Genomic DNA, 26136 nt, shown 5'->3' with positions numbered 1-26136 from the left:
CGAGTAAGCCTGCGAAAACTCAGACCTGCTTCTTTATTGACTGGGCTGAGCAACTTTGCTCAAGCGTTAATTAAGGCAAGAGTGATATTGTAGCCATTTAAAAACCTTATTGGAAGCTATTTTAATAGACCTGTACTCTTTAACTCTAGCCTGGTGTTCATGTGATAGGCAATATTTCAGCAGAGAGATGTCATTCTAACATTTTCTGCACCATCTCACATCGTAGGGGCTCCGGTTTTCAGGGTATGTAGCATAAATCCTGGTTTAATTTAAAGTTATTAAAATTATAAAAAAAAATGGCTTTGGGCAATTCAAAGAGGAGCCATAATTGCTCTTCTGGTTGTGACATATTAACAGGAGACGTGGCTCACTTGCACTGTTCTCATAATCTATTGCAAATCTTTGAAGTCAACAGCACAGTTTAACTAAAAGTTTTCTTTTTTAAAATCATGATTACCAGTACCTGCACTGTTTTAAAGCTTACGTGGTACAAACTACTCCGAAGAAAAGGAAAGTTGGGTTTGCAACTGACAAAAGCAGCTCTCTGAGGTTGGATTATTTTTCTGCCTCCAGTTTACAGAAAGCATCAAGGAAAAATGAAAGGAGGTGGGGAAATTGAGGGTTTGGATAGATTTTACAAACCCAACATGCATGTGAACATATGAAGCATATGAAAATGAACGTGTGAAAAAAAACGGAGAACTCTTTGTCCTATCTCTAGCTGGTTAGGAACCAATGTTTTGAAGTATTTACAACATGAGCAATACATTGAAAAGCTCTAGATTTAAATCTAGGTATAGTATGCATATGGGACGCGGGTGGCACTGTGGGTTAAAACCACAGAGCCTAGGGCTTGCCAATCAGAAGGTCGGCGGTTCGAATCCCCGCAAGGGGGTGAGCTCCCGTTGCTCGGTCCCTGCTCCTGCCAACTTAGCAGTTCGAAAGCACGTCAAAGTGCAAGTAGATAAATAGGTACTGCTCCAGCGGGAAGGTAGACAGCATTTCCGTGCGCTGCTCTGGTTCGCCAGAAGTGGCTTAGTCATGCTGGCCACATGACCCGGAAGCTGTACGCTGGCTCCCTCGGCCAATAAAGCGAGATGAGCGCCGCAACCCCAAAGTCGGTCATGACTGGACCTAATGGTCAGGGGTCCCTTTACCTTTACCCATAGTATGCATGCCCGCCAATAAGAATAATAATAATAGTAATTACAGTCGTACTTTGGAAGTTGAACAGAATCCGTTCCGGAAGTCCATTTGACTTCCAAAACATTCGGAAACCAAAGCGCAGCTTCTGATTGGCTGCAGGAAGCTCGTGCAGCCAACTGGAAGCCGCAGAAGCCCCGTCAGATGTTCGGGTTCCAAAGAACGTTTGCAAACCGGAATACTCACTTCCGGGTTTGCAGCATTCGGGAGCCAAAATGTTCGACTTGCAAGGCGTTTGGGATCCAAGGTACGACTGTATTATTTCTACCAGTACTTTTAAGTCTGCATTTGTACCAACGGTTGTTCTGAACTGGAGAGAAGCCATTGTCTGTAACAGCATAGCTGAGAGTTTGCTTTTTCACACCCCGGTAAAACGTAACATTATAATCTGCAGGTGTTTCTTGCACTGATCTCTGCTTTAGTGAGTTTCCCAGTGCACCTCACATTATGTTGAGCCTTACGAAACCGACTAAATGTCCAAGCAAGTAAAGCTCAAGCTGCAATAATTATCTACAATAATGCTTCCTACTACACCCATATATAACATTAAATTCATTCAGAATCCCTAGGATTTAATATTCCTTACAGCACACACAAGCAATAAAGCTTATGTTCTTTGCCACAGATGAAAACAGCAGCAACACTATTTAAACTGTTGGGGGAACCTAGAATTTACAGGGGTTTTGTAGTTTTGTGAATCTGTTTTTTTTTTTAGGGATGTGTTAAGGCCCTGTTTGAAAAGTTCAGAATATGCCTGGCTAGTGAAGGAAATCCATCTTTCCTCTTGAGCACTCGTTAAAACAAGTCTTGTCAAAATCCATTTGCAGACAACAACAAAGGAATTGAATTTCCTACGCATCTCTGGGTCAGCAGTGACAGGATGTCATTTGCTGGAGTGGTCCTGGCAAACGGCTAACCCAACTGCTTGACATGCATCACCCTCAACTTCCTTTGGCGAAATCAAAAACTGAGGGATGATTGATAAGGTTGCTCTGAAAAGGGACAAGACCAAAGTGCATCTTGCGTCCTTGCCTGAGTGGTCGCTTTATTGATACACTTGAGCTCTGAACGTGAAAATCACAGTTTGAAAGCTATACAGGTACACAGCCCCGGCGCAGACTGGCGAGCACATTTGAAAAATTTGCTCTGATCTGACAGCAAAGGAAATTAAATAAGGTTAAACTGGAAAACAATGTATTTCCCCCCCAGAAACAAACCAATATTAGTCACTTTGTCCTCCTTTTCCTCTAAAATGAAAACCATCTGTGGCCAAGTTGAGATTTCTAGCATATAAATCATACCGTGCCAGTTTCAAAAAAGTTAATATATGACCAAAATGAAAAAAAAGTAGCAATTTAGTAATCTTTTAAAACATCAAACTGGCTGAGTCAAAGAAGCAAAAACGAAAGAAAAAAAGAGGAGCAGTAACAACACAGGCCTAAAACTGGAGAAGCCGAGATAATAAGGTGCTGCCTTAAAGCAATTCTTGCAAAGCTCTGGAACTGGAAACACAAACAATTTTCTTAATAATTTTTTGTCCACTGACATCTAACTAGCAGTTTTGACAGCTCTTCCTAACTGAGCACAGTTGCATAAAATCCCACCAGAAAAACATAAATGTTTCCCTTACTACTGTTTTCAGAAGAGTTCCCCTTCTCCTTGATTTGACTAGATTTCCCCCCACTATTTATCTGAAGATAAATAAAACAGGGTAAGGCATATGAGCAACTACAGTGATTAACATCTTGCCTAAATGATTGTATTTAAGGAAGAGCCATGGCAAGTTTGTTCCTGCAAATGCCACGTGCTGTTCAGTTCTTCAGGGTGGGGTGCTGCTTTGCATTGTTCTGCTTCAGGCAAGTCTTCTCTTTGCACCTGGTTTTCTGAAGCTTTGGGTGTCTCCTTACTTGGTGTCTTAAAGGACATAGGGGGCAAGTGTCCAAGGCAGGAGGAATAAATGTTGTGCCACAGCCCCACAAAACAGTGCTGACCCCCACTGGTTTTCTGAAGGCAGCAGCGACATCTTTGAAGACACATACAGTGGTGCCTCGCAAGACGAAAAGAATCTGTTCCGCGAGTCTCTTCGTCTAGCGGTTTTTTCGTCTTGCGAAGCAAGCCCATTAGCGGCTTAGCGGCTTAGCGCTATTAGCGGCTTAGCGGCTTTTAGCGGCTTAGCGGATAAGCGGCTTAGAAAAAGGGGGGGGAGGGAAAAAAGTCGGAAAAACTTGCAAGACATTTTCGTCTTGCGAAGCAAGCCCATAGGGAAATTCGTCTTGCGAAGCACCTCCAAAACGGAAAACCCTTTCGTCTAGCAGGTTTTTCGTCTTGCGAGGCATTCGTCTTGCGGGGCACCACTGTATTGGGGTTCGGGCAGCTGCTATGATACCTACAAAGCTCTGAATCTCTGGGATCAGCCCAATGTGAATGGCCAACCCCTACAACCAACCAAAGGGACCCCTGAACATTAGGTCCAGTCGTGACCGATTCTGGGGTTGCAGCGCTCATCTTGCTTTATTGGCCAAGGGAGCCGGTGTACAGCTTGTGGCCAGCATGACTAAGCCGCTTCTGGCGAACCACAGCAGCGCACGGAAACGCCGTTTACCTTCCTGCCAGAGCGGTACCTATTTATCTACTTGCACTTTGACATGATTTCAAACTGCTAGGTTGGCAGGAGCAGGGACCAAGCAACGGGAGCTCACCCCGTCATGGGGATTAATACAAAAGGGCTGACCAATAGGCTTGAAGAAACCCCAATGATTCAGATTATTAAATGACAAACTGATAATGACAAGTTGATAATCTTTGGGTTACAGAAGTGGCCATAATCCAAAAAGTATGAAGGAGACTGGGTAGAAAACAATATTGCCTTACTTCCCCTCCTCCCCATATAAAAATCATTCTGTGGTGTGCTTTGTTATGATGGCATGTCACCGAACTGAATCCTGAGGATGAAATTCCATTCGTTTCTGCAAGCAAGCTCCATTGCACGATCTTCTTTTACAACTGTCTACTGCTAGGCATCAATGTGATGCTGTTTATATAATAACTCGACTCTTCAATCTGATAAAACTAGTAGCATATGCCCTTCAGAGCCTTAAGCAACTCGGTTTGATGTACTGCAACACTCATGGCATTTGTTTATTCCTTTATCTTGACGTGTAGGCAGCAAATGAAAGCCAGGATAGAGATTCAGGAATTCTAGTGTTTCAAAGGTCAGGATTTTTGTAGGCTTTATTTTTACACCTAACACGGAACTGAGGCACAATACCTGGAAAACCCTTTTTCTTTTAACCTCATAAGTATCTGTATAGAAACCCGACAAATCTTGTGTTTTTTAGGCAAGTGTTGTAAGAATAAATGGCCATATGCTGAATCCCTTTTGCAGGCATTAAGCTGCACATGCAATTCCAAAAAGACATAACTTATCTGAAAAGCACCTAATGACAAGAAATGGCTGTGTTAATTAGCACTAAATACAACTGGGCAAAAGGAAACAGGAAAGTGGAAAGTCATTAAGACAAAAGAAGTTTATTGTTATGAGTTTATGTTATGAGTTTGTGGGTACTAGGCACTTAATCCCCAGACCCAGCAAATGTTAAAAGCTAAAAGCTAAAGACAGGCTAGTTTCCTCAAGAGGTAATCAACCGCCTAGGAGATAAGCCATTAAGAAAACAAAGGAAAAGTAATGAGCCATTAAGAAAGCAAAGGCTCTGGGCCAGACGGCCAAATTGAGATTTCTAGCATACCATGCCAGTTTCAAAATCATACCATGCCAGTTTCAAGAAAGTTACCTAATATATGAGTTGCTTGGAATAGCCAATACTGACAGCGTGCCCTTTGTTGTGGTTCTGGAACACATTGAACTCCACACTCTGGAGCCAGGCTTGGGGAGAAGAAGAATATTTCCTAGGCAATTTCCTTTCAAGGTAGCAAATTTGTGATGTCAACCAATAAATTGACTCACAAGCATGCTAATTTAAACTGATGTATTTTCTGAGAACAGGAGACAGCAGTAACGGAAAGCTATGCTTATGAACTACTGGGCACAAAGTGTGCTGCATCAGTGCAGTACCACAATTTGTGGTGTGACGGTGGCCATACAAACAGATGCAGGATAAGCAGTGGCTATCAGCAGTACATGCAGAAGTCAACTACTGCTAGATGTGCAATGAAGCAATAAGTCAGCATTGCATGGGTCACAAAAATGTTGGGACGGGTTACAGTGTAGGCCGGTATAACAATCACATGCTGAACAATGGTATCTTTATCAACAAGCTGTGAAATATCCTGCAAAACCCAACATATGTGGTACCATATATGATGTAATAAGATGTTATAATGTGGATTTACATGTTCCATTTGTATCATAATGCTGTAGCCATTTGGTGTGACTTTTATAAACAGTAGCTAAAGTGAGGAGGAATTAAAGAACCTTTTATTGAGGTGAAAGAGGAGAGCGCAAAATATGGTCTGAAGCTCAACATCAATAAAACTGAAGATAATGGCCACTGGTCCCATCACCTCCTGGCAAATAGAAGGGGAAAGAATGGAGGCAGTGAGAGATTTTACTTTCTTGGGCTCCATGATCACTACAGATGGTGACAGCAGCCACGAAATTAAAAGACGCCAGCTTCTTGGGATAAAAGCAATGACAAACCTAGATAGCATCTTAAAAAGTAGAGACATCACCTTGCCAACAAAGGTCCGTATAGTAAAAACTATGGTTTTCCCAGTAGTGATGTATGGAAGTGAAAGCTGGACCATAAAGAAGGCTGATCGCCGAAGAATTGATGCTTTTGAATTATGGTGCTGGAGGAGACCCTTGAGAGTCCCATGGACTGCAAGAAGTTCAAACCTCTCCATTCTTAAGGAAATCAGCCCTGAGTGCTCAAGGAAGGACAGATCGCGAAGCTGAGGCTCCAATACTTTGGCCACCTCATGAGAAGAGAAGACTCCCTGGGAAAGATCCTGATGCTGGGAAAGATGGAGGGCACAAGGAGAAGGGGATGATAGAGGACGAGATGGTTGGACAGTGTTCTCGAAGCTACCAGCATGAGTTTGACCAAACTGTGGGAGTCAGTGGAAGACAGACGTGCCTGGCACGTCCATGGGGTCACGAAGAGTCAGACATGACTAAATGACTAAACAACAACACACATTCACAGCCATATCCCAACCGCAGAGTTGTTCAGTGCTCATTTTGTGATGTTCAAAAGACTGCATCTTAACAAACCTGGTGCAGGTGTCCAACGGCGGCTAAGTTGCTACTTTTCAAGGGGAGTAATTTTAATACGAAATTTTGTCATGCTTTACTTTCCCTTCTTTAAATACACACACCCGCACAGCCATGGTTTTAAAAACAGTCAAATAATGACAGCTTTCCCCTATTTATAGTTATCAAATGGCATGAATGGATAAACAACATTAACTTCTATTCATTAACTTTAATCAACAAAATTCTTGGCTGTGTCAGTCAAGACAGATTTAATTAAGCAAGGGTGGCTTTAAAGTTAAATTGCAGTACTTAAACTGCTGAACAATTAATTTAGAGTTTTACCATGCAACAGGCCCTCATAGACCACTAAATTAAAAGTTGACAAAATAAGCCAGAGATTTAGGCTTAGTTCTCACTGAGCTGGCAAACTCATGCCTAGGTGCCTTCACTTCAGACTGCAGGGGACACATATGACCTCACCAAATAAATAAATCCATGCATACAGAAAACTAGGGTGTCAGGGGAAAGGATAGGCAAGAACTGTTCTCCCTAACGTCTATATTCAGGGAAGTTTTTTGTGATGAGGAGTGCTGTGAGTCCCTATCTGCAGTTTGGACTGATAAACCACAGATATCGTTTTGCTAGCTCAGTGAGTTCTTTTAGAAACTTTTCCTTCAAAGTCTTATCTAACTACTGTGAACAGTAGCAGCGACAGAACACATTACTGCTTAACTATTTTCTGACCAAAAAAAAATCTTAGTCTTTGAGAAATCTTATTGTTTATATTTCATTTTAATTTCCCGTTGAAATACTTTTAACTCCCATATGGGAAAAAATACCTTTCAATGCTCTGTGCAGTCTAGTCTGATGTGAGAGAAAGCTTTTCACAGAAAGTTAAAAATGAAAGAACTGTACCACTTAACGGGACTCTGTTTTACCATGGGCTATTTCTGAATCAACACATTTCCTCCAATAACAACTACCAAACCACCATTCACTGGGGTTCACATCCCACCATGGATTCTCCTGCACAGAAACTGGTTCCTACATATGCATTAAATTTGCTGAAGTCAGATGCTTGCAAACTACCAGGAGAATGCAAACAATACTACTAGGCTGCTGACTAGGTGAGAAGCATCCTTCATCAAAGCAATAAACATTTACTGACAGGGATGTCATTCTCTGCTTCCCAGCTGCATGTGGATATCTACAGTTGACAATTTTCAAAGCCCAGCAAACCTTGCTTCCTGATCAAGGAGCAGTGCTCAAATTTTACAGCCAGCCACCTGGTGCTAATGGCCTTTTGCACTATCCCTCGAGGTGACAAGCAGAGACAGTATCTCAGCTGCTGCCAGCCAGTTCCATAAAGAAAATCTTGTCTTGGCCTACTGACCTCAGACGAATGTGATCGTCTGCTTATGGAATAAACTGACTTTCTATGTGAAATGAAGGGACCAGCCAGGCTGTTTGATGTAAACACAGTTCATTTGGTTGGCTTCCAGTTATGCTCCCCCCCCCATCCCCCTGAAGTTTAATTTGCTTCACTTCTATTTTATTTCCACCAGTGCCTCCTAACTGGATGGTGTTTTGCTGACTGCTATTAAGCTGGCTCTCTAGCACTGAGATGCCTTCAGATGTAGTCCACAATGAGAGCTACTTTTTGTCTGAATGCTGACCTAATTATGCTGATTGCTGTGCTGTTTTCCTGCTGGGATGCCTTTGGCAGCAATCGATGTGAACGTTGATCTTCTGGCTGTGGCATAGCAGGCACCTTCAGACTGGTACTATTAATAGTGCACTTGGAAGCAGCAAAACACACTTTAAAAGGATGTGTTTTGGGGTGTTCTTAGGAGCTCCAGTTCAGAACGAATTGCTGAAAACTTGGGGAAGCCCAATGCTGATATGCAACTGCTGGGGGGAAATGTAAAAGGGCAGGGGGAATGTGCGGGAGATGGGGAACTAAATAAATTGCCTATTTGCTGGGGGTCCCCATGTTGTCGTCGTCCCCTCCCTCTGAGCTTTTGGTGGGTCATATGCAACCCTCCTTTAGATCTTCTTGCTGAATGCGAGAACGTTGACAGGTGAGGCAAGCCCATGTGGTCCTGCACCTCTACATAGCTGTCAACTTACAGATTTGAAAATAAGGGACCAGCAGCCTCAAAAATAAGGGATCAGCAGTCAAAATAAGGGATTTTCCCAGCACAGGTATGTTTGACTTCTGAGCCCCTCCAAGCCAAAGGCAGAAAGCCTAGCCAGCAGCCAAACGAAGCCTCAAGCTGTGGTTCCCATAGTGCAGCAACCTGGCAAAGGGGATGCAGCAAGGAAAACCACCATCACCTCTCCGCTGGGAAGCGCTGAGCAAAGGCGAGTCCCCAGGCAACGTGGCCGATTTGATCGGCACAAGGCATGCAAGCTCCGCCCCCCCCCCCAGTTGTTCTTAGACTCCTTATTGGGTGAGCAATGCAGCCAAGCAACACAGTTGGAGCCTCCCTCCTCCCCGGCTGGCAGGGAGGGAGAGGAGCTGCTTCCTTTGAAACCCGGGAAATTTAAGGGACATCATCAATAAGGGACAGCAGCAGGACATGGCGCTGGGATATGGGACTGTCCCGCCATATAAGGGACACTTGACAGCTATGCACCTCTACCATGGTTAGACATTTATACTGCTGAGAGAGGACTGTACAGTACGCTATTCTAGGTTGCATCAACAGAAGTATAGGGTTCAGATCAAGGGAAGTAATAGTACCACTGTATTCTGCCTTGGTCAGACCACCCCTGGAATACTGTGTCCAATGCTGGGCACCACAATTTATGAAGGATGTTGACAAGCTAGAATGTGTGCAGAGGAGGGCAACCAAGATGATCAAGGGTCTGGAAACTAAGCCTGATTGAGGAGCTGGGCATTTTTAGCCTGGAAAAGAGGAGACTGAGAGGAGATATGATAGCCATCTTCAAATATCTCAAAGGCTGTCACATGGAAGAGGGAGAAAGCTTGTTTTCTCCTGCTCTGGAAGGTAGAACTTGAACCAATGGCTTCAAGTTACAAGAAAGGAGATTCCGACTAAACATTCGGAAAAAACTTTCTGACACTAAGACCTGTTTGACAGCGGAACAGACTCCCATGAGAGGTGGTGGACTCTCCTTTCTTAGAGATTTTTAAACAGAGGTTGGATGGTCATCTGTCATGGATGCTTTAGCTGAGATTCCTGCATTGCCGTGGGTTGGACTAGATGACCCTCAGGACTCTTCCAACTCTAAGATTCTATGAGAATTTTGTTTTCTTTACTCTGAGATACAGTAGTTAATAGTGCATGTCCCATGCAGGAATAGTCAATGCATTAAAGGGAAGTACATATAGTAATATTCTCTCTGTGTGTGTGTGTTTGTGTGTGTAATGCTGGTATTGAGGCCACAGAATCTGCATCTGGTCACACTTTTATAATGAGAATTCTGGAGAACTTGAAATTTTGCATACTGTTTTGTGATATTTTGGTGGTCTGATAAAACTACTGCCCTTATACATATTTTGGTGGGGCGTTCTTATGGGACTATATAGCTCCCTTTACTTTTGATGTGAGCTGAAACAGCAAGTTAATAATTCAGAATCGAAAAGATCTATAAAATCTTCCCTCTGTTCTAAATACTCATCTCATTCCCAATCTCTTAGCCCTCTAATGAACATATTTCCTACAACTCCTACGATGCTTCTTTACAAGACCATAATAATTTTTCTGATCTATGTGCCACATTACTTTTTGATATACTGTTGCCATCTTCCATGCCAAATGAAGCAGCCGCAATTGTCCATTTACCAAGGGGCTATTTAATTTCTACCACATGGAAATGGTTCCTATTGGTCAAGCAGACAGAACCGTGTAAATATATCTAAAGGAAGTAGTTTTTAAAAAATAAAAATAAAATTCTATTACCTCTAAGTGATTCCGACGCTCTGCGATGACTCGTTCATCTTTGTTTCTAAAGAGCTTCTTGGGAGGAAATTCTAACATAGCCAGCTGCAAGATGCAACAGAGAACGAATCAACTGAGAAATGTTCTTAGCAACTATGAAATAAGATACAGAGGGGAAAGGATGTACATGGGTAGCTTGCTTGTACAGCATTAATGGCAACAGCATTCTCAAACTCATTTTTAATATACAGTGGTACCTCGGGTTACAAATGCTTCAGGTTACATACGCTTCAGGTTACTAATAATAATAATAATAATTTATTATTTATACCCCGCTCATCTGGCTGAGTTTCCCCAGCCACTCTGGGTGGCTCCCAATCAAGTGTTAAAAACAGTACAGAGTTAAATATTAAAAACTTCCCTGAACAGACTCTGCTAACCCAGAAATAGTGCTTCAGGTTAAGAACTTTGCTTCAGGATGAGAACAGAAATCGTGCTCCGGCGGCACAGCAGCAGCAGGAGGCCCCATTAGCTAAAGTGGTGCTTCAGGTTAAGAACAGTTTCAGGTTAAGTACGAACATCCGGAACGAATTAAGTACTTAACCCGAGGTACCACTGTAATTGTGGGCAGGACAAGCCTATGTCATCCAAACTATCACAGAGTCTTGTGCCTTAAGGTTACTTAAGTGTAAGTCCCACTGAACCAGGTATGTCTGGCATATTATTGCACTACAAACGTTTTACAAAAGAACTGAAGAGGTCATGCGTATACTAGATCATAACCCATGGTTATAATCTAAACCATAGGTTATACAGTGGTGCCTCGCAAGACGAAATTAATCCATTCAGCGAGTCTCTTCGTCTTGCGGTTTTTTCGTCTTGCGAAGCACGGCTATTAGCGGCTTAGTGGATTAGTGCTATTAGCGGTTTAGCGGCTATTAGCGGCTTAGAAAAAGGGAAAAAAAGGAAAAAAACTCACAAGAACTCGCAAGACGTTTCGTCTTGCGAAGCAAGCCCATAGGGAAATTCATCTTGTGAAGCACCTCAAAAGACGGGAAACTGTTTCGTCTAGCGAGTTTTTCGTCTTGCGAGGCATTCGTCTTGCGGGGCACCACTGTAATCTAGTATACACAAGACCTCTTCAGTTCTTTTGTAAAACATTTGTAGTGCAATATTATGTCAGACATACCTGGTTCAGTGGGACTTATACTTAAGTAAATGAATTCAGCAGTAAGGCTTTAAAATGGAAAAAAAAACAATTAGGAGAAGGAATTCAACATTACAAATGTTTCATCAGCCTAAGCCCAATGGAGCGACCTCGCTTCTGCTCCCCCTGTGTGCTGTTTTCGGGGGTCTACCACACATACCCGAGCCAATAAGGGTCATGGGGGGAGAAGTCCTGTTGCACTTGTGTAAACCCTTGCATGGGCTTCTGCTAGCGGGACCAGTTAGTTGAATCCAACCCGATATGCTTAACAATCCTTCTTCCATTCTTTGGAGACAATTTTTTAGAACTGCCTAGAATTTTTTTTTTTGGTTCTAAGCCACTTTGTCATAGACTCAAAACAGCTTCCAAGCAAGCAAGCAAGCAAGCAAGCAAAACGGTATTTAAGACAGCAGGGGGAATGCAACAAAAACCCCCACCCCAAAGCAGTTTTTACTAACTCAGGCTTTGTTCGTGCCACCCACAGAGCCACAGCAGTTAGCTGAAATAGGTGTTCCTTGCAGCCTTTCTCCAGAGGCAGCTACCAAGTTCGGTTTCAGAACTCCGCAGGAAGATTGTTCACAGCCTCTGGCAATTATGATAAAGGCTCTTTGCACTGATGAAAGATGAAGCAGGGCCCCAATTTGAGGAATGTAATTATGATAGCAGCCAAAATAGGCAGAGGTGGTTTCTACGATGTGTTGATTCTATGCTTTGAAGGGCTTTAAAATTCAAAGTCAGCATCTTGAACTGGAAGTGCCTTGGCAGTCAGCATAGATAGACGTACCACAGATTGTATTCAGGAGGCAGGGGCACAATGTGGAGCATCTGATGTCTCCAGCTCATCACACAGAACACATGTATTATAACACACACACACACACACACACACACACACACACACTACCCCTCAGGTATTATGATGGAAGAAAGGTGGAATATAAATGCAACTATAAATAAATGAAATAATAAAAAAGCAGTGCCAGGTGTTTTTTTTTCATTTTCAAAGTAGAAGAAAGTCTGTTTTAGTGCCCCCAATACAGACTGGGGGTGTGAGAGGGGGAACTTTTAAAGAAAAGAGAAGCAGAGTATGAGCAGAAATAATTTTTAATGTTTCATTATGACTTGATTTTTGTGCATTAGCCTTTCAAATCTATAGAGAGAAATATTAAAATAATGTCACTTTAAGCATTAAGGTATTTAACATTTTCAGGCCTAGATTTTCTCAGTTTTTCAAGGGCTATGTCTGACTTCTGATCCTTTGTCCTGGTTTTCTATGTCTGATTCGAGAAAAATCAGAAGTGGTCTCCTCTTTCTGTAGATAGTCAGGGGCTGCTTCACTTACTTTTGAGCTTATAATGAAAAGGGGGAAAAGTGTCCTAGTTTAAAGTTTTTGAAGTTTAAACAAGTAACTCAAGCCTCATCTTCTAGAGAAGTCCTGAAACTCCTCGAGTAAAGGAACTGGACAAAAAAAAAAGTTCTAAAGTTGGAAGTAGCACTATATATTTGGAAATTTGACAACTCTTATCTTTCTTGCCTTGGAAGATTTCTCCAGTAACTTATTTGAGGATAAAACAGCTTTTGCTGACATTTCTACGGCGCTTTCAAGAGGCACGGTAAGAAAGGCAAAACTGCCTTACTTATAGCTTATAGCTTCTTACAGCAAGCAGCTCTGAAACAGGTCAGAAGGGGAAATATAATTTGAACAAACATTTGATTAAAAAAGCCAATTAAGGCAAAGTAAAACCTTTTTCAAACTTTTTACAAGGGTGAAGAGTATCACCTATTTCAGGTCAGGTCATATTTCTGAAACACAACAGCTCAATCAGACAAAGGGTTTCTTTTGTCCGTTTGCCATCCTTGGTTCTGTTTGAAGAACACCAAATCTTATGGCCTAGGTCCCTGAACTGCTTGTACTGTCTTGGCAGGTCACAATGATGGGATGCAGGGCTTCCTATCAGTGGCGTAGCGTGGGTTGTCAGCACCCGGGGCAAGGCAAGTAATTGGCGCCCCCTAACCCGTGGATTTGCGCCCCCTAACCCTAACCCCCAGATGTTGTGCCTGGTGCGGCCGGCCTCCCCTGCACCCCCCACGCTACGCCACTGCTTCCTATTGTCACATCTGCAATTTACGGAAGTGCATGACTGGCTATGATCTACCGAATGGAAACTGATCTCTTTCTCCTTGCCAACCCCAAAAAGTAGGGGTGCTCTCTTTTTTATATTGGGAATTGTTCTGTTAAATTCCATTTCCTGATGGCATCATGCTTAATACCTGGTCTATAAATTATGGTACAATATTTTCATCATAGGCTAAGTAGACATTAATTAAACTAAAAATGACAGCATGGCTTGATTTCCGTAGCCAGAAAAAAACGAGCAGAATCCCACCCACTTCCACATAGACTTGTAGAGGAGATCTAGACACCATGGTTTATTGCATTATTATTTTAAAATCGGTCTGCCTGATGTTATTAAGGAAACAAATTAAATTCTGCAGAAAATTTTTATCCAGATTAGGGACATCTTTCATTCCCAAAAGCAATTTTTTGGGGGCCTAGCTGGATATAGCAGTAAACACTGGTAGTACCATGGATGATAGGTAACATCATTTGATAAACGACTTCACCGTTGTGTTCATTATAAGTAGTCTAGGGTAGTGTTCATACGCAGAATTCTAATAAAAAGTGAGTGGAGTGCAATTTAGAAGTTCATGCAAACCTTTTATAGTGCTATAAACACTATGGAGCCTTAACTGGATTTTAAATTGCTTACAAAAAAAATCAGGACTAGTAAAGCCACGGGCTATTTACAGAAATAAATTTACCATAGAACCAAGTTTATTCCCTGAAGTCATATGAGTTTTATCCTTATGTGTTTACTGCCCCAGACCTTTTTACTTTGCTTCATGATAAGGTAAAGGTAAAGGACCCCTGGACGGTTAAGTCCAGTCAAAGGCGACTATGGGGTTGCAGCACTCATCTCGCTTTCAGGCCAAGGGAGCCGGCGTTTGACTACAGACAGCTTTCCAGGTCATGTGGCCAGCATGACTAAACTGCTTCTGGCGAAACAGAACACCGTGATGAAAAACAGAGCACACGGAAATGCCGTTTACCTTCCCGCCGCAGCGGTACCTATCTCCTATATTTTTCCGTGTGTAAGATGCCACCATGTATAAGATGACCCCTATTTTTTTAAACCCAAAATTAAGAAATTAAATTGTTTAGCTTTTTTTGGGCGGGGGAGGTCACTTCCGCCAATTGCTCATCTGCCTGCCCACCACTTTCGACTGCACACCTTGCTGCAGCTGCCAATTGTCTGCCTGCTCACTGCCACCAACAGCCCACCCGCCCACTTGCGCACCGATCCCTCTTGCCCTCCTGGCTTCAGCGAAAGCAAGCCTACTGGCTTTCCTCCCGCAAGAGCCGCACACTCTTTAAAGGGAGCGCGGTTCTTGGTGGCTTTTCTGGGAGGTGGGGGAAGGGACAGAGCCACACGCACTGTCCCTTCCCCCACCTCCCGCAAAAGCCAGGGATAGTCTCACGAAGCCTCTGCAGGGGAGCGGGATGAAGGCTCCCCACTCCCCTGCGGAGGCTTCGCGTGGTTAAGCCAGAAGCTAGAACAGCCAGTGGGATCCCGCTCATTGTCCTTAGCCGCGCGCAGCCTCTTCCGGGCAAGGGGAGCCTTCATCCCCTGCCTGGGAGAGTCTGCGTGCGGCTACAGCTCCTCCAAGAGCCGCGCTCCCTTTAAAGAGCTCGCGGAGTGTGTGTGCGGCTTTTGGGGGATTTTCCCTGAGGAGGGAGAAGGGCAGCTCCACACGGCAATTTAAAGGGAGCGCTGACAGAGCCTCCCGCCTGCATTCGCTCCATAAGACGCACACACACTTCCCCTTACTTTTTAGCAGGGGAAAAGTGCATCTTATAGAGCGAAAAATACGGTAACTACTGCAATCTGAACGTATATCTAATATATCTATAATGACGATCATCTGTTTTGTTTTGTTTTTTAAACGTAACTTCCAGCTGTTCACTGAGGGCCAGAGAACACAGGACATTACACATACACTTTTTTAAAAGCATGTGTACAACAGGCTACTGCTCAACTTCCTGTTGAGTTTTCTTTTGTTTTTGTTTTTTTACTTCAAGTGCAATATTATTATTTGTTTATGTGCCTCTTCTCTCAATTTGACTGACATCCTATGCCCTTTTAAAATGCGGTGGTTTTTTGAGGTTGTTGTTTTTATTTTGATTATATATATTATGGTTTTATATTCTGATTTTGTTCTGTGAACCGGCCTGAGGCCTTCGGGTATAGGGCGGTATATAAATTCAATAAACAAACAAACAAACAAAACAAATACTGTCTTTTTTTCTTTTTTGTAAAAGCTGTCGCCGGTGCTCCAATCAGGACTGGAACAGCAGTTCAGCAAATAGCTTCTCCTGAGTTTAGGAGTTATACCTCCCTCCTGCCATGCTCTAATCTGGGTCAAATTCCTCCCATCCTGCAGCAAGGGCAAGGGAATGCTTAATTTTATCTGGATTGTACTATTTATCTGAGCAAAATAATGGAGAAATGTAGTTTTTTTGGGGGGGCTGAAACCTTCCCTAATTTTTACACTTAACCTAATTTACGCTGAACTCCATTTAGTTCAAATTTCACTAATCAACTGCACTACACAAACAGTTTTCAGGGATGCCAACTAAAGAGGACAGTTGAGTATTTACATGCAACAGCACAGGTTATATTTTCCATTTACAGTGGAAATGCTACAATTATTTTACGCTATTGGTTTTTAAATACCAATCAAGATGCAAACAAATGCAGAAGTAAGAAAATAAATAAATAATCTTCATAAAGCCTGGAATAGTTCTTTTGTGACCTAACACCTTGAACACAGTTGTAGTAGCATTCCCGCCCCCCCCCCTTTAATGCTCCAAGGAGTGTTTTAAAAGCAAAACAATTTTAAGCAGGGACCAATAGGGGACGACAGAGGACAAGATGGTTGGACAGTGTTCTCGAAGCTACCAGCATGAGTTTGACCAAACTGCAGGAGGCAGTGGAAGACAGGAGTGCCTGGCGTGCTCTGGTACATGGGGTCACAAAGAGTCGGACACGACTAAACAACAACAATACTGGCACTCTTCATACCTTAAAACATTTGCTTGTGGCTCAGTTTGTAGAGCATGAGACTCTTAATCTCAGAGTCATGGGTTTGAACCCCACATTGGGCAAAATATTCAGGGGGGTTGGACTAAATGATCCTCGTGTTCCCTTCCAACTCTACGGTATGCTATGATTTTATAAATGTGATTATCAATGGAGAACAGGCAAGAATTATAAATTATTGTAAGGCTATGCTCGCACAATCCTTTGCTTTTTAGTCGGCTTCCCCCACTAAACTGATAAGAATGTATTGACTAGGTTCTGACTGGTGTGGTCATTATGTATTCCAGTCACAGTCCTGAAATTGACAGGGTCTCACACTCTGGCTTCTATGTGAAACAAAAATCTCCATAACCACATTAGCAGGCCCCTCCAAAGATGATTTTACAGTCCCCTCTAAAGACGATTTTCTCATTGCACAGAAGCTCAGCTGGGTAACATCTGGCAGCATTTATGAAACCTTCTTGTCTTATGAGACCAAACAGTGCTGTAAATTTCAGCCACCATTGCCTCTGAGAAATGCTAATAATGAAAACTCATCAAAGGATAGCAATAATTCTTAGTGTTGATGAGATGGATGTGTTTCTGACTTCTCAGAATTAATAGCAGGCCCCAGGGTCTAAAAGAACAGCTGTCACATAGAAATATACCTGCAGACAAACAAACAACCTCCCTTTAAGTTAAATCTGGTGCGAGTAGTAGCAGCAGATCTTCAGAAAGGGAAAAGGGAGGGGAGTGCAATTTCTGCTTTACTCCAAAGCATTTTTAATGGTATCTAAGTTTAAAAATCTATACTGTGTTTATACAAATTGCACAAAGAGCTGATTAACCAAAAATATAACAAGCCAATTTCAGATAAGCCTAAGGTCTTCCGCAATGAGTATCTCTTTGCTCTTTTTAGAGCTCAAATCACCAATATTGGCAATACACCCCAAAACCAGGGAAATATTGTCAAGAAGGAGATCTTCAACATCAGGAACTGAGAGACAAGCAGCAAAGGCAAGAAATAAATCTGTACCAGCTGGAATTTTATTGTTATTATTGTTACTATTTAATTTATTAGTCACTTCCCTGACATAGATGTTAAGCAGCATGAGAGATAAAATTGAACTGAAGGCTCCATGGGGCCAAACATCAGTCCCCAAGCACCACCTCATGAAAACAATATCCAAGGAGACCTGGAAACACGACTGAGTGATGCCACCCCCCAGGGGCCCCCCTCCTGTTTTGCCACTTGTGGAGAAATGGAAAGTAGATCAAGGGAAGTAATAGTGCCACTGTATTCTGCTCTGGTCAGACCTCACCTGGAGTACTGTGTCCAGTTCTGGGCACCACAGTTCAAGAAGGACACTGACAAACTGGAACGTGTCCAGAGGAGGGCAACCAAAATGGTCAAAAGCCTGGAAACGATGCCTTATGAGGAACGGCTAAGGGAGCTGTGCATGTTTAGCGTGGAGAAGTGGAGGTTAAGGGGTGATATGATAGCCATGTTCAAATATATAAAAGGATGTCACATAGAGGAGGGAGAAAGGTTGTTTTCTGCTGCTCCAGAGAAGCGGACACGGAGCAATGGTTCCAAACTACAAGAAAGAAGATTCCACCTAAACATTAGGAAGAACTTCCTGACAGTAAGAGCTGTTCGACAGTGGAATTTGCTGCCAAGGAGTGTGGTGGAGTCTCCTTCTTTGGAGGTCTTTAAGCAGAGGCTTGACAACCATATGTCAGGAGTGCTATGATGGTGTTTCCTGCTTGGCAGGGGGTTGGACTCGATGGCCCTTGTGGTCTCTTCCAACTCTATGATTCTATGATTCTATGAAAGTGACTTCCTGCCTCGCCGCATGGGTATTGGTGCTGATTTCAGGCAAGATCTCTCATGCTCTGCAAGATCTCGCATGATCTTGCCGAGATCTTGCTGGAAATTGGTACCACTTCTCTGCCCCAAGACGGTGGCTTCACCCTACCCAATGGCTGGGCTGACTCTGCCACCCACCTGACTCTCCAGAAAAATGCCACAGTCGTGGTATTGAAAGCCACTGAGAGATCAGGGCTAAAAGGGACATGCTTCTCCAGATTCTCTCCTGACAGAGAACTTCTTACAGAGCAACTAAGGCAGTTTCCATACCCAAGCCGGACCTGAACCCAGCTTGAAATGGATCTAGAAAATTTGTTTCAGCCTGGATTTCTGGTCTGTGACCACCCATTCAAGGACCTTGCCCCAGAAGGAGGGAGCTGGTGACCAATCAATAATGGCTTTGATTTTCTAGATCCAGTGAGGGTTTCTTAAAGATGAGGAGGAGGCTTGGTAAATATACACTATGTACAGCCCTGTAAATAAATAGAATAAAATAACCGAGCGTATTCAGCTATTAATTGGTGGAATTCATAAACCGAATTATATTTATAAGCTCTTTGCTACTGTATGGAAATATAAATAACAAACCACAACAGAATGACTCAGTGTGTATCCTTAGGGTCAACAAAAAGCTTAATCCGCCCCGCCCCCCCGTCCTCCATTTTATCCATTTCTATTTGCAGTCCACTTTTCCTCAAGTGTTGATTCTATGCAGTCAACATGCACATTGCTTCTTTATAGCATTAGGACCGTGTTGTGAAACGCCATTTTAATCTAACATGCTACAAGGTCAGGAAATAATGAGTCTCTAAATGCCAGCAGACATTTAGGCATGATTTAATACCAAATGCATAATTAATACCCAATGTTTAGTGTTTGACACCACCAACATATTAGTCTCGAAGTGAGCACGTCCAACATTTTGACTGGATGCATTCATGTGGTCATCAACAACAACTTGTTTATCTGACTCGACAAAATAACATGCTGCAAAATTTCAAAACTGTAAGATGACAGCATTTCTCTTTTAATAAACTGTTGGAATTTTACCTCCCATGATAAATCAATATTTCAATACACTTCTTTTGGAAATGTGGTGGCGGAAACATGAAATGCATCTTCAGATTAAGAATACAGAGGCAGTAGCCCAGAACTGAACAGCTAATGAGCTATAAAGTTCACCTCTACAGGACATTGCATAAATTAAGCAAGCATGCATTTCTCTATGTACAATAAATATAAATCTGGAGTTAGAAGATTGTGAAAAAGAGCCCTGCTAAAATAATGAGTGCACAGGATTTGGGATTCTCTCCCCCCCCCCCCCCACTTTTGACATTAGATATTTGAATTTATGGAACTTTAACCATTCTTCTACTTAAATAGCAAGAGTGCTATTTTAAAGCTCACTCAAAACCTCTGTAATCATGGGGTTGGATCAAAAAGTAAGTGCACATGCAGAAGCATACCATTTCACAGAGACATCTAAACTGCATTATATTCATTTACAAATATATGCAAATACAATAAGCCTGCAACTTACGTTGGGGCTACGAACTGGGAAACATGCCTAAAGTCAAAATTCATATAGTCAAAGCACACTGGGTTCAGTGACAGGTGGGATTGCCAAAGTCTTTTTTCCTGGACGCCTTCCCCACTTTTCCATTTATTTTTTCTTTTTTTGCCAAGCATGTAAAGCTGAATGCACACAAGTTAGATGCTCATACTTTGCAAGCTTATTGTATGCATTTTTAAACTACCAGGTATTCAGAAAATTGTCAGTGCCCAGGAACACAACAACAGAAAACCGGGAGCTTCTACAACGAAGCATATATAGAAACTGAATTTAAGTACAGTGGAATTGTACTTCGGTATTAAGCATCTCAGAAGCTGAACGTTTCGGTTTTCGAATGCCAAAAACCTGAAAGTAATTGCTTCCATTTTCGAACACACCTCGGAAGTCAAACAGCTTCCACTGCGTGTTTTTCTTTTATTTCCATTGACTTTGCCGACCGCCCTTTACGCCTTGGTTTTTGAACATTTTGGAAGTCGAACAGTCTTCCAGAAAGGATTACGTTTGACAACTGAGGTACCACTGTACTGTTAAATTAGCACATTTCCCTTTAAGATCTGCTTCTGTTAACTAATTTAACTAAAAATACTCAAAAAGACACCTCAGTCAATTACAGTATTAAAACACTGTTGGCGGGGTGTGTGTGTCATTTTGTAGTGAAGAGAGAATGTGCTTTCTGTTATAACTTTAGATCATCCAGAGCAGAAGACATTTGTGAACTTCCATGGTGAATGTGCACAACTGATTTATAAACCAATCCTAGAAGAGGCAGACAGTTGAATACTGCATCATGCAGTAATCCTCTAATACTCTGAAGTTCACTTCACTAGAGATATGAATAAAATGTCCAAAGAAAGATTACCTCCAAGCAACTATTGTTCTTAATGGATAATACACCTGTCCTGAAAAAGAGGATGTAACTGCATCATTGTGCCCTTTTTCCACTCTTGAGCTCTACAATGATCAACTGGAGGCAGCCATCTTTTCCCCTTTAAGATTCTCACACTGACTGGGGAAAGCTACTATCATATCATATGATCTCCCCAGGTTTTCCCTCGGCTACTAGGAAACCAACAGAAGCTGTGGAATAAAGAGGATTACAGGCACTTTATGATCCACTGCTTGGTTTTTCTTCGGCACTTTTTTTTCTTTTTAACCGAGGATGTTTCCAAATCCTTTTTATGTTGCAAATCATCGTATTTATATATTAAATGCATGTTTCCAGAAAATTACATAGAATTTTTCACAATTAAAAACTACAACAGAATGCTGGGAAAATACAAGAAAAACGGTTAAAAGGTAATGCAGAGAAAGATTCAGTATGTTCATGAATTCCTCTACACTCAAAAATTTCGGAAGGAACCAACACCCCAAATATCTATTTTGAACTTTTGTTTCAGTGATATTATAAGAAACAACAAAATCCTTCTGTAATTTTGGTAGGCTTCATAGTGAAACACACACACACACACACACACACACACACACAGCCTTGTAAATGATAGCACAAAAATCCTTCCAGTGCTTTCTCTGACAAAAGAAGGAAAAGGAACAACACGTAAGTAAAAGACTGAATCATGGTAGCAGAGATCCTGAAAGGATCATTTTTAGTGGAAATACAATAAATTGTGGAGCAGAAAAGGCAAGATGAATACAAATGTAGATATAAATTAATTAGAAACTTACCTCTGGGTATTTTAATTTTAATGTTTGATGCATTTCCCTAAACCGACTGTACCGCCTGAATACTGTCCACGTCTCATCGAGGACTGATATCTGTTATGCAACGGTGAAAAAGAAAATAGCAAAATTAAGATGAATGAAGCATATATAGAAACACAGATAGTATGGCTCCCTGCAATGGACAATTTTCTCCCATCAAACTATTATTATCGGGACTGGCTCATCTTGTACATGGGGAATAAATGCACTCATTGATACAGGATTTGCACGAGAGCCACATCCGCACAATTGACTCAGTGGGCAAACTGACAACAGAACGCAGAGCTGATTTTATAATAGTAAAATCCATAGAGAGTGCCCGTGGTTTTAAGCTTCCTATAATAAATGCATCCAGCTTAGATTCTTCATGAATCCCTGTAGTTCTCTGTCTCTCCTCCCACTCTAACACACACACCTTTCATTTTAAAAAGAAGTTAAATTTCTTACCTTTATTTCATATTCACAGTGCTCATCCATCCCTTGTCCACAAAGGACATAACGTGGAATACTAATTTTAACTGGATTCTTTAGGTCATCTGGGTTTGTTTTAACAGAGCGACAGATCATTCGCTATCAAATGAATATCAAACAGGAAGAACAAATTAAAACCTGCATCACTTCATGAACAACAGTTTGTAAGGCCAGAAATACGTTTTCTGACAGAAAAGTAAAATAAAGTAAGATTGTTATTATTATTAAATGGAGGGTTTATGAGAAGCAAGTGGTAATCCTCTTGCGAATGTTCTTTCAGGGGCAGAGAGGAAAATGGAAATAATCTCTGCAAGTGTTGCTTACTCTTTTTGCAACCTTAAGCACAATGAAAAACAGATAATAAAACTTTATAACCACTTTTATGATCACGTAAGAAACACATCTAAAAGCCTGTCTGTTGGAAGGAGGTGGGGAAACAAATTCTGACAATTCCTCTTTCTCCTGAAAATCTCTGACAGAGGTTCTGAGAACCTCTGGAACAATGTGGGAGATGTTGCAGGGTCCTGAAAGGAAAGGAGGAATTGGTGAAAATTACTTTGCGTGGACAGGCGGAGTCCCCAGATCCTGCGCGGTCCCCCCGTCATGTGGAATAACGACTCAAGACAACGTACTATGGGATTAAATTGGCCACAACTTTATTAAATTTCAAATGTGGGTAGACCTTGGCTCAGGCATTGGGCGTTCTCCCTCCCCAGTCCCCAGCCGGGGACCTAGGGAGCATCAGGGTTATCCAGTGTGTGTGGGGCGGATGGGCTGGCTCTGGAGAACATATGTTCAAGCAGAGATAGTCGCCCCCGTTACGCCGCCACCGCAGGGGAGAGCAATGACGACCTTTCGGCGTACGGTCAAAGCCTCCCTTCAGAAAACTCCTTTAACGGGGAAAGAAACACATCTAAAAGCCTGTCTGTTGGAAGGAGGTGGGGAAACAAATTCTGACAATTCCTCTTTCTCCTGAAAATCTCTGACAGAGGTTCTGAGAACCTCTGGAACAATGTGGGAGATGTTGCAGGGTCCTGAAAGGAAAGGAGGAATTGGTGAAAATTACTTTCCAGTAGGAGCCTCCACTGGATTGTAGCCTCTTCCACAAAGTGGATCCTCTCCATTTACAGAAGGAAAACTCAGAATGCAATCCGTAGTCACAAGCCTTTCTGAACAGAAAGAAAGTAACCTTTGCTGCATCAAGGAAAGCTTAAAGAAAGCTGGCAACTTGCTATTCCTTAAAATTGATCATTCAGTTGGTTTTTCTATGATTTTACTAACATATTTATTAAAATATTTCAGCATATGGTGAAAGTAGCAATCTGTACAAGATTACGAAAAAATACTTCCTATTATTATAAAAAACTATTTTTAAAAATCATACAGGCATCAATAGTTTTATCAACTGATGTAGTTTAAGCCATGAAATCAAGGCCTATGCTTACTGACACTGCAAATTTTAGTGCTTCTCATCATAAAACCATGTGGGTTTTGAAAGTTCTCACTATCTCCAGATAGCACTTGGGTAGCTGCCCTAGACCAGTGTTTCCCAACCTTGTGCCTCCAGCTGTTTTTGGACTACAATTCCCATCATCCCTTGCCACTGGTCTTGCTAGTCAGGGATGATGGGAGTTGTAGTTCAAAAAACAGCTGGAGGCACAAGGTTGGGAAACACTGCCCTAGACAATGTAAGCGATCAAACGCACAACAAATTCGGTGGTTTTACTTGACACCACCTATAGAACATCTCTGTATAGAACGGACCTCACTCTTGAGGAGTCCTTAAAATCTTACAAGCATAGGCTTAGCAAAGCTTGACAAAATAACAGCACACAGAAATGTTAACGTAGCAAACAACAAAAGAATTGGTTAGATAGTTCTGTAGAAGCAGTGTCTTGAGGATGGGTCTCTAAAAATAAATCAAAGCTGCATGGACTCAGAATGTATGGCAGCTGTGCAAGATTATATCGACAAGGTTGTTTGTTTTTAAGGAAACAGTGATAAATAACTAGCAGCGGGAGGAAACCTATATAGAGTAACACTGGAGGGAGATGCACCACACTCTCTTTAATGGTGTTCTGGGAGGGATAAAAAACAGCAGAGACCTGTGCCGTGAGAGGGTCAGAGAAATAGTGCAGGCTATGGCCAAGGTAGAAAGTCACATTAAATCACACCTTAAAACAAACTTATGTGTGTGAGCCAGTCTATGAACGGCCTCATATAAGGCAGGAGTGTACCAGGGAGGGCAGAACTATCAGCCAGCTAGACTCTGGGATGAGTGGAAAACATGGATTTTATCACTTATTCAGGCAACTCTTCTCCAGTTAAATCAAACATGATGAGCCCGGCTTGAGCCACGCATAGCCCCCAACTTATGAGCTCCTACCTCCCCTCATATGCAGAGATTAGAAGTGTCTATTCCCGGTCTGTGTCGGCTAATAGTTTGCAAATCCATCCAAACAACCAACGATGGTTTGTGCTTGCTTGCATACCTGGCTTGTGGCCCTGGCTTGCAGGCAAGGACAAACCATCTTTGCCCATTCTCTGCATGTAAGGGAAGAAGGCACCAACAGGGTGCCAACACAAAAAAGGCTGTTCTAAACTTGGAAGTTGGGGGTTAAGCCAAGCCTCAGATAAAGGGCAAGGAAGTACATTATCATTCTACACAGTAAGGCTGCAATAATATGTACACTTATCTGGGTCAAAACTGCAAGGAATTGGGGGGACTTCCTTAAACAAAGATGTCTAGGATAACTCTATCCAAAATTAGCTATCCTTGGCCTATATTTGTTTTATTTCTCTCCTGGGCCATATACCTGCAGATGTGACGTTGGTTTCAGAGTAAAATGCACATAACAGGGCTGATGCAAGTTGACTTTTCTGTCCTTACCTCCCTATGGCACTGGCTCTAGGAACTCCAAAATGCTCCACTGAAGGTCCAGGGACCCTGCTGAATGGGAGCGAACTGTGGCATGGGGGAATGGGGGGGGCCTCTCCAACAATTTCTTTAAGCATGCCCTTTAATCCAAGTCTTTACGGCATGATGCCTTGAAGATGTCACCTGCAATCTTTTATAAAGCAGTATGCTAATTTGGATGAAAATAGCATATAAAAGGGAAAATAAATCAGTAAGACACTGAACAGTCTCACTTCCATTACAAACTGAAGTAGTAGTAGTAGTAGCAGTTGTAGTAGTAAAGGTAAAGGTAAAGGGACCCCTGACCATTAGGTCCAGTCGTGGCCGACTCTGGGATTGCAGCGCTCATCTCGCTTTATTGGCCAAGGGAGCCAGCATACAGCTTCCGGGTCATGTGGCCAGCATGACAAAGCCGCTTCTGGCAAACCAGAGCAGCGCACGGAAACGCCGTTTAGCTTTCCGCCGTGCTTTTGAACTGCTAGGTTGGCAGGAGCAGGGACCGAGCAACGGGAGCTCACCCCGTTGCGGGGATTCGAACCGCCGACCTTCTGATCGGCAAGTCCTAGGCTCTGTGGTTTAACCCACAGTGCCACCCGCGTCCCTAGTAGTTGTTTTTAAAAAACAAGAAACAAAGTATGTGGGTATCCACATTTGTCATAGTTCCACATATTTATGCAACAACAAAAAGTTGCAAAATGAAGTTTTCCCTCAAGAATTTTGTGCTGTGTTAGAATGGTAACTTGCCATTTAAAAGAAGAAAACCCAGCTCAGTGCTTACTTTTCCTTAAGGCTATTATTGATATTATGACTCTGTCTACTGAAAGATTTAGCAGTAATGAGCATAAAGGTGTCATTTGAGGACATAGCATGAAGATTAATTTCATAACACTTTTCTCTTTGATACTTAAATAA

At 42.3% G+C, this 26136-nt stretch overlaps 1 protein-coding gene across 4 annotated transcripts in view; it reads right to left on the bottom strand.

The window, feature by feature from the left end:
* Window positions 1-26136, bottom strand: part of KIF16B (kinesin family member 16B) — a 110552-nt gene that overhangs the window by 5488 nt on the left and 78928 nt on the right. For all 4 annotated transcript variants that reach the window (XM_079969655.1, XM_079969656.1, XM_079969658.1 and 1 more), the window contains 3 exons: window positions 22284-22406; window positions 21801-21890; window positions 10348-10431 (listed from right to left, as the gene is read on the bottom strand). In XM_079969655.1, the coding sequence (XP_079825781.1) occupies window positions 10348-10431; window positions 21801-21890; window positions 22284-22406 (297 nt within the window). The remainder of the gene's footprint in view (window positions 1-10347; window positions 10432-21800; window positions 21891-22283; window positions 22407-26136) is intronic.

This window comes from Podarcis cretensis (assembly GCF_951804945.1).
Source record: "Podarcis cretensis genome assembly, chromosome: 3".
NCBI classification, from domain to species: domain Eukaryota; kingdom Metazoa; phylum Chordata; class Lepidosauria; order Squamata; family Lacertidae; genus Podarcis; species Podarcis cretensis.
Note: the sequence above shows the minus strand (reverse complement) of the source record. Positions and strands in the feature narration are given on the sequence as shown.